The sequence below is a fragment of the Monopterus albus genome, unplaced genomic scaffold (assembly GCF_001952655.1).
Source record: "Monopterus albus unplaced genomic scaffold, M_albus_1.0 scaffold6.1, whole genome shotgun sequence".
NCBI classification, from domain to species: Eukaryota; Metazoa; Chordata; class Actinopteri; order Synbranchiformes; family Synbranchidae; genus Monopterus; species Monopterus albus.
Genome location: NW_018127886.1, coordinates 7,310,583 through 7,319,159, shown reverse-complemented (window position 1 = coordinate 7,319,159; position 8,577 = coordinate 7,310,583). Strand labels below are relative to the sequence as shown.

The window sequence follows — 8,577 nt, the reverse complement described above, 5'->3', positions numbered from 1 at the left end:
TTCTCCTCTTCCCCCGCCTCCGGCTTCGGCTTCTTCTTCTTCTCCTGCTTCGGCGGCTTCTTCTTCGGCTTCTTCTTCTCCTGCGGCTTCGGCTTCGGCTTCTTCTTCTTCTTCTCCTGCTTCTTCTTCTTCTTCTTCTTCTCCTGCTTCTTCTTCTTCTTCTTCTTCTCCTGCTTCTTCTTCGTCTTCTTCTCCTGCTTCGGCGTCTTCTTCTCCTGCTTCGGCTTCGGCGTCTTCTTCTTCTTCTTGTCCTGCTGCTGCCGCTACGGCTTCCGATTATTTTATTCGTTTTCACTTTATATTATGCCTACTTTTGTCCTCTTAATGCACACTGTTATACATCTGTTGCAACAATTTGTGCTGAAAAATCTTGTATTGATTTGCATTGTTTGTGTAAAAACACAAAATTTCGTCTTCTTCTTCTAACCAACTTAAGGTGCATTACCGCCACTCACTGGGCTGGAGTGTGGATGGAACAGTAATATATGTATTTTGGATAAGATTTAGTAGTTTAGGCAGTTCTAAGAACCTTTTTTTTATTCTTTCGGCTCTATCTACTAAATAACTAATAATTTTATATGCTGTCTTACAGTTGCTGCCCAAAAGACTCTAGTGATATATTAATAATCTTCTTTTTTTCTCAGTAACTCTATCATTCGAGCATGTTGCTCAGTTAGAGTAAGTGTAACGTTTTTGAAAAGTAACCTTCACTGACAGCTACATAATTTGTAAGAATTTTGCAGGTATGTGAATTCTTTATGCATACTTGCCATGTAGGCAGATAAATACTCTATCTGTGATTAAGGTATTTTCTCGCCACGTGTTCAATAGACAGATATGGTGTAGACACTATTTTGACTATTGTGGTTGTGTATCTATGATTCTCATCACTCAAATGTGGATTCTAGAAATAATGTTTTTTTTTTTTTTTATAAGCTTCTTTTTTATTAAATCCAATTTGGAAAACTGTTCACTGTATCCACAACCAGAGTGGAGTCAGAGCGACCTGGTCCATGGCTCCAAACGTTGCTACTTGCAGCAGTGGACTCTGATCACAGACCCCAACGATCACAAGAGCATCAGGACTGTTCTCCCGCCAGGACCCTGTGTACCAGTGTCTGGAGAGTGAGTTGTGCCATCATGTAGAAACTGTGTAAAGAAACATTAGGCAAAATCTTAGCTGGCCATGCAGCAGTGGTGGAAGAAGTACTCGGATTGTTTGCTTAAGTAAAAGTGGCAATACCACAAAAATAAAATACTCGGTTACAAGTAAAAGTCTTGCATTCAAAATGTTACTAAAGTAAAAGTACAAAAGTATTAGCAGAAATATAATTAAATTACCAAAAGTAAAAATGCTCATTATGCAAAATGGTAATATTTACGTTCTTCTTCTTTCGGCTGTTCCCATCAGGGGTCGCCACAGCGAATCATCTGTTTCCAACTAACTCTATCCTTGGCATCCTCTACTCTCACCCCAATTAACTTCATGTCTTCTTTTAGCACATCCATATATCTCCTCTTTGGTCTTCCTCTTGACCTCTTGCCTGGCAGCTCCATCTCCAACATCCTTCTACCAATATAACCACTATCCCTCCGCTGCACATGTCCAAACCACCTCAATCTGGCCTCTCTGACCTTGTCCCCAAAACAGCCCACCTGAGCTGTCCCTCTGATGGGCTCATTCCTAATCCTGTCCATCCTGGTCACTCCTAAAGAGAACCTCAACATCCTCATCTCTGCTACCTCCATCTCTGCCTCTTGTCTTTTCCTCACTGCTACAGACTCTAACCCATACAGCATAGCTGGTCTCACTACTGTCTTATTCAATTATAATTATTGTGTGCATAACATTTTAATGTTGCAGCTGATGAAAGCAAAGCTAATTATAACTACCTTTTATATACTTATAATTTTGAAATACTTGTGGGTAGCTTGTGAATTTTATACCAAGGATCAATAAATCTTGTGCTTATACTGTGTGTTGTTTTATTAACCACAATCTAAACTAATAACTACAGTTACCAAATAAATATAGTGAGTAAAAAGTACTATGTTTTTCTTTAAAATGTAGTGAAGTCAAAATTTGAAGTCGCATAAAACAAAAATACTTTTTGAGGTATCATACTTAAGTACGGTACTTGAGTGAATGTACTTGGTTACTTTCCACCTCTGGTTAAATGTGCAGTAGAGCACAGTTCTACACCCATGTACATCCATCAGTGATGCTGGGTCTGCTCAGTTAAACTGTCTTTCAGCCTGGTGTTCTGCCACTTTATTTAAACTAAACACTTTTTGTTTCTCCTCTGCTTTTTAGGTTGCTGAGTGGATTCTCTCCCATTCGAAACCTGAGGGCTGTTGTCAGGGAGACAGGTGGCCAACAGCTCCTAGAGGTGAGAAAAATGTATCCTAACGTCCCTTGTAAGACTTGCGTTTGCATATTCTGACTGGGGATGGATGGTGATGTTCACATATTTGAACAATCATTACATTTGGGGAAAAAAATCTAAAAACTCATGCGACTATGGTTTTGCCTTTAAAAGCAAAGAGCCACTGTTTTCTCTCGCTTTTACTGGTGCCTGGAAATCAAGGTGTGTCTGACCACAGCTGCATGGTCAGTGCTTACAACTGAATCATATGTGACAGTCACCTGCCATTATTTAAACAACTGGAAAATACAGAGAGCTGTTCTTCAGATTAAAGCAATACCAGAACGGCAAACTGCTGAAAACCTAGTAAATGTACTTTCCACCACCGCAGAACACTGGAGGCTCACAGGTAAAGTCACAGCATGCGTACATGACGTTAGCGCTGTGGTGTTGGCCAACATGGAGCGGGACTCTCAGCAGTGCAGGGGGTGGGGGTTTTGAATAATTGTCAAATAATTCCCAGCAAATACTGAATAGTGTTTTAGCTTGAAATGCCCATCCCCAATTCTGACAGACTGTTGCTGCTGTTTAGATATGGGACAGCCACAGCCTCAGGAAGTGCCTCAACTTGACTTCCCTCAACAAGCACGGGCAAGTGTACAGTGATGGTGAGTTGGATGGTTCATATCCTTGGACGCTTTTTCTACCAACAAAAAGAACATCTGTTGTATGGTCACGCAGAAATATCTAAGCACTGCTGACCTTTCAGTTTATCATTTTTGTGCAGCATAAGGGCTGTTGTACCCTTCGTACTGTAGCATTTTTATACTGTACATTCTCTATATTGTGTTTATACTCTTACTGGTGTGTGTGTGTGTGTGTGTGTGTTTCTAGCTCAGTTTGGCTGTCTGTCATGGTCATTGTGTGAGAACAAACTGCTGTATGTAGCTGAAAGGAGCAAGAACACAACAGGAACTCATGATGGAGAATCTGGGAAGGTATTACACACACACACACACACATGCAATGGATATGATCTTCATCTTAAAATTAATATCAAGCAGTTGGTAAATTTAACAGGTGCAGACCATTTTGTAGAATAAGTCCAAAACCTGTTATTAACTACACAGAAGTGTGTACACGGTTCTTGGTTTTCTAATGTGTGTTGTTGTGCCCAAACAGGACAGGAGTGTGTACTGTGAGGACTGGGGCGAGGGCCTGACCAACAAGAGCAACCCAGTGATTTGTGTGGCGGACCTGCAGAGTGGCACCGTCAGCACGCTGCAGGGTGTGCCGACTGATGTCTCACCTGGACAGGTGAGGATGCACAAGCTTTGTTGATGTATGGGAGCCAAGTTTGAATTCATTGCCTGGATATACATTTGTGTTGAAATATAAATGCAGTCATGATGTGATTGATTGTCATCTTTAATAACAAGACAAAATAATATTAGGACATTCTCTTTTAATTTTGTTTGGTTTTTTTTTCCCCCTGTAATTTTCTTTTCTGTTTGTGTTGTCCTCCAGGCTCTGTGGACTCCTGACAGTCAGTCAGTGGTTTTTGTTGGTCTTTACCATGAACCCTTCAGACTTGGACTGATGTTCACCACCAACCGCAGGTCAGATGGTTACTGTGGTTTCTTGACTCAGCATGAAAAACCACAGCAACATAAGCACTGAAACTGAATCGGCTTTTTCTTTTTCTCCAACACACATCATTATGGGCAGGTTAGGTCTGGAAAATGGTGTTGCTTATTGTGGGGCTCTGAAGATTTATGACATGGGGGTGGGGAGGTCAAATATTGGGTAAACGTCATTTAACTCGTACACTGAGCGTCCATATGAATGCTCTCCGCTCCGATTCTTTGGCACATATATGTATTATTGACCGCACAGAAAAGTACTTTTTTATATATCAGACCATTTTTGCTGCTGTTGTGCTTTTCTTGAGTAGAAGATCTGCTAAACTGAAACTGGAGAGGAAAATGGTAAACTTATCTAAACAGCAGTCAGCAGGCAGAAAAGACAAAGTCCTTTAAGGCACCAGGAAGAAAGCATTTAGTTTACTGACCTGTGTAAATATAGAGCTTCTGGGTGTATCAGTCCTTAACCTATGCAGAGAAAATGACTGCTTCTTCACTTTGTCTTTCTGTTTAAAATGTGTTTCAGGTCGGCGATATTCAAGCTTGGTCTGGACAGAAAATGTGGTGAGTACATTGCCTGTGTCTCTTTGTTAATTAATCAAACATACACAGAGTTTTGCTCATCTGATGTCTGTCTGTCCTCTTCCCTGTAAATCAGAATGTCTGTCTGGTGACAACCTGTCGGTGTTGTGTCCCAGGCTGAGTCCAGATGGGTCCACGCTGATCTACCTGCAGGGCCGAGTGTTTGGTCCTCACAGTCAGTGCCTCAGTCTGCAGCAGGTAGTGTGTGGGTTGGTGTTATTCATGTTGTAGGGGCCATACATCACACTGAGGTACTCAAAGTCCTTTATAGGGATAAAATGCAAGTCCCCAAAATGTGATTGGTTTCAGGGATAAGGCCGGTGGTTTGATGTTTACAACAGTGGAGGTCTCTAGCTCAGAGGAATTAGATTAACAAGGGGCTGGAGTCACAGCCTTTACAGAGAGTTCACAGAATTGATGGAAACACAACTTTGTGTGTGTAAGCAGCTGAACAGTGTGACTCTCTCTTAATCCTCCACAGCTGGACATGAAGACTGGGGAGACATCGACACTGCTGGATGTCGTCAACAGACCACAGACTGGTAGGTTACACACGGCATAGCTGGTGTGATAGCACTGTTGTTCTGTCAGTCCACCACTTTGCTCCAAGATGATGATGCACATTTCCAAATATTCTGTTCTTGCCATCATCATTCGTTATTTTAATTTTAACCTCCATTTACATTTGGCAGATCAGAACAGCTAGTTCATTATTCATGACTTTAAGCCTAATACTCAGTTTTTGAAGTGACTGCCTCAGATGTTTCAACTCCGTTTATGAAGCTGGTAATTGTTGAACATATGAAACGAGCTGTAGGAGAAGCTCTTAATGAAGCTGGTAAATGAGCTCAGAGGTGGAAGGACCACATTTCAAAATATAAAAGGTAAAATGTTTGTTCTCTGCATCCCTCTGTGCTTCAGGTGAGTTTGCAGGTGTGTATGGTGCCCTGCCATCCTGCTGCTGGTCTGCAGACAGTCAAAGAGTGGTGTTCAGCAGCCCCTGCAGGAACTGGAGGGTAATTATACACACACAGCTGTGTCTTACTATAGATGTGTGGACACCCATTGATGTGAGTAAACTGCCCCTCAGCCAAACCTTCACCAAGTCTTAAACCTGAAAAAGCTTGTGAAGTTGTGAGCTAAAATGTCTCACAGTGATGGCAGGGAAAAAGTACATGCACATACACAAGCATCAGATGTCTGCAGCTGTCACACATTTTCTGCCAGTCTCCTCACAGAAATCAAACCAGTTATATTTTTTCCTGTAGTATTTTCATGATATATACAGTACACACTCCTCTACAACTCATTTACTCTTGGCTTGTCTCTCCCTCAGGAGCTCTTTATGGTCGACAGAAGGTCAAAGAAAGTCACCTCCCTCTCTACTGGTAGGAGTCTGTCCATATATTTCTCTTCTTCCACCTCCACCTTCTTTTTGTCCCCCTCTTTCTGACCCTCACCTTGCTCTTCCTCAATCTGTTCATCTTCATCATCAAGAACACAAGACAGACCAGGAAGGTATGAGAAAACCAGCAGATTCAATGTTGCTACCACCACCCTACCTACTGGAACACACTAGGAAAACACAAAATTTAAAATAAAACTTCTACACTATTGCACCACTACACTGTTTTTGTTGAAATTTATATCTTATTCAATGCTCAGATGAAGATTTACCTGCAAGAGTTGAGTGGAATGGTTTTGGTAGGTTTTAAACATCATTTACACCTGTGACTTGGATATGCAGAGACTCAATATAAGATCATCTATACCTGTGTAATTTTATGTGGGTACAGAATTTTAAAATTTCTGAGACCTTGATCTCTGGTTTTCTCCAGTGTTTGCTTCAGTTGGGTGTTTTCTTTTTTTAAACTCTTCTCTGCAGGTCCCTCCAGAGTTTATGGCAGCTGGACAATCCAGAGGGACCTGATGGTCGTCAGCTGCTCCAGCCCTAATACACCACCCACTCTGGTAAGTCGGCACATGCCGACTTACAACACCAAGCACTAGTTCAAAGTACTGTTTACTGCATTTCTGTTACATGAGCTACATGTGTCTGTGTGTGCAGAGGGTGGGGTTCATCCCCTCGGCAGGTGAGGCTGTGACCTGGCGCACCCTGCAGGAGCCCATCATGACCTTCGACTTCCAGTGGACAGTTCTAGATGTTGCACCTCCATCTGAGGAGGACAATGAGCAGTACCGTGAGCTTTCAGTCACTCCTTCAATGAAAGACTTGGTTCTGATGTTGAGCTCTGCTCTTACTTTTTGTCTCTCTCCTCAGGTGGTTTAGACTTCGGGGCTATCCTGGTTAAACCATCTCATCCCATCAGTGAAGCCAAGATACCTCTGGTTGTTTTCATCCATGGTCTGTATACACTTCTGTGATTGCTGTATCTTTGCTCACAGGGTGTACACATTAAACTAATTATTTTTATACGTTTGCTCCCTCAGGTGGGCCTCACTCCCAGTTTCCTGCAGAGTGGAACACCATCACAGCTGGACTGGCTAAACTCGGCTTCGCTGTACTCCTGGGTGAGGCACCTCTGTCTCCTTTTGTTCTGTCTTCTACATTTTTCCTCATCTACTACAACAAAAACAGTAAATCTTGTAATTTATCAGTCTTTAGTGTTCATGTGAAATCTTCATACAAAATCTCTTCAGGTTCTGTTTTGACTTGGCTGCCTTCCCTCTGTCCTTCTCTGTGTCTTTCTGTCCAGTGAACTACCGGGGATCCACTGGGTTTGGCCAAAACAGCATTTTGTCCCTCATTGGTCAGGTCGGAAGTCAGGATGTAAAAGATGTGCAGGTACTGACTGTTGGACAGAATGAGATTGACAAACTTCAGGCTCAAAGAAACCCTGTAAAATACATGTGTTTAGGCCTTAAACAGCTCAGTACTCCTCTGGAAATTTTTTTTTCCTGTCATTTCCCAGAGGGCTGTTGTTACTATGCTGCAGAGAGACCCGACCCTTGACCCCAAACGCTTGGCTGTGTTTGGTGGATCTCATGGGGGTTTCCTGTCTTGTCATCTGGTTGGTCAGTACCCAGACTTCTACAGAGCGTGTGCAGTCAGGAACCCTGTCATTAATGCTGCTACTTTAGTGGGAACCAGTGATATAGTGGACTGGTGAGACACAGTCATACACAGCAACACAAGCTTTAGCTCCACTGTTCAGCATCCAAACCACTTAATAATTTGGATCTTCTCTCTCTCCTGCATCAAGGCGTTACAGCAGTGTGGGGTTTCAGTACTCGTATGACCAGATACCCACTACCGAAGCTCTGGCTGCCATGTTAGAGAAGTCGCCCATCACACATGCTGCTCAGGTTAGACGTGTGCATGCTTCTTGGACATTCTTAAATCACAAGTTCTTTATATTATGTATTTTACAAAGCTGCCTTAATAACAGAACTAGAAGTCTAAAGCCCTGTGATAGCATCTGGGGTGTGCAACACTTAAATGTTGAAAGCTGATGCCATAATGATGATTTTGCTATTTTAACACACTAGCAGCAGTGGCTCTTGAATGTAGGGCTAGAAAAGCCAAGAGTTCATAGTAATCAAAAGCTTCTCCATAAATTTCACAAAACTATCCACTAGATTTTGGCATTTCTTTTGTACAAGTGACTATTTTGATGTGATGTTTGAGCTAAATTAGAACTAGAAAATTCACAGCAAATTAAAGGATATGGATCATTTTCTCATTTAGTAGTTTCACTAAGCCAACAATGAAGTGGGCCCATGTTCTTGATAACCAATAGATTTTTGTTTAAGTAAGAAAACCAAAATCAGACTGTTTTCCACCTGCCATTTATTCAGTGCGTCTGTCTACTGGACAGAGGATGGAGCTTAGCTACAAGGTGCAGGTCAGATGCCACAGCAGAACAGATGGGAGGGTGTGTGCAGGGTCTGCACGACCCTGTGAGAGTGCACACACCCTCCCATCTGTTCTGCTGTGGCTGGCGCACCGGGTGTACAGGCTGTAG

At 42.3% G+C, this 8,577-nt stretch overlaps 1 protein-coding gene across 2 annotated transcripts in view; it reads left to right on the top strand.

The window, feature by feature from the left end:
* LOC109970409 (acylamino-acid-releasing enzyme) overlaps nt 1-8,577 on the top strand; it is a 12,334-nt gene that overhangs the window by 2,053 nt on the left and 1,704 nt on the right. For both annotated transcript variants that reach the window (XM_020617955.1, XM_020617947.1), the window contains exons 3-20: nt 990-1,125; nt 2,315-2,390; nt 2,959-3,034; nt 3,261-3,364; nt 3,549-3,683; nt 3,894-3,985; nt 4,536-4,573; nt 4,668-4,789; nt 5,073-5,133; nt 5,513-5,607; nt 5,928-5,979; nt 6,477-6,562; nt 6,660-6,792; nt 6,873-6,956; nt 7,043-7,123; nt 7,309-7,397; nt 7,525-7,718; nt 7,816-7,918. In XM_020617955.1, coding sequence (XP_020473611.1) covers nt 990-1,125; nt 2,315-2,390; nt 2,959-3,034; nt 3,261-3,364; nt 3,549-3,683; nt 3,894-3,985; nt 4,536-4,573; nt 4,668-4,789; nt 5,073-5,133; nt 5,513-5,607; nt 5,928-5,979; nt 6,477-6,562; nt 6,660-6,792; nt 6,873-6,956; nt 7,043-7,123; nt 7,309-7,397; nt 7,525-7,718; nt 7,816-7,918 — 1,757 coding nt within the window. The remainder of the gene's footprint in view (nt 1-989; nt 1,126-2,314; nt 2,391-2,958; nt 3,035-3,260; nt 3,365-3,548; nt 3,684-3,893; nt 3,986-4,535; nt 4,574-4,667; nt 4,790-5,072; nt 5,134-5,512; nt 5,608-5,927; nt 5,980-6,476; nt 6,563-6,659; nt 6,793-6,872; nt 6,957-7,042; nt 7,124-7,308; nt 7,398-7,524; nt 7,719-7,815; nt 7,919-8,577) is intronic.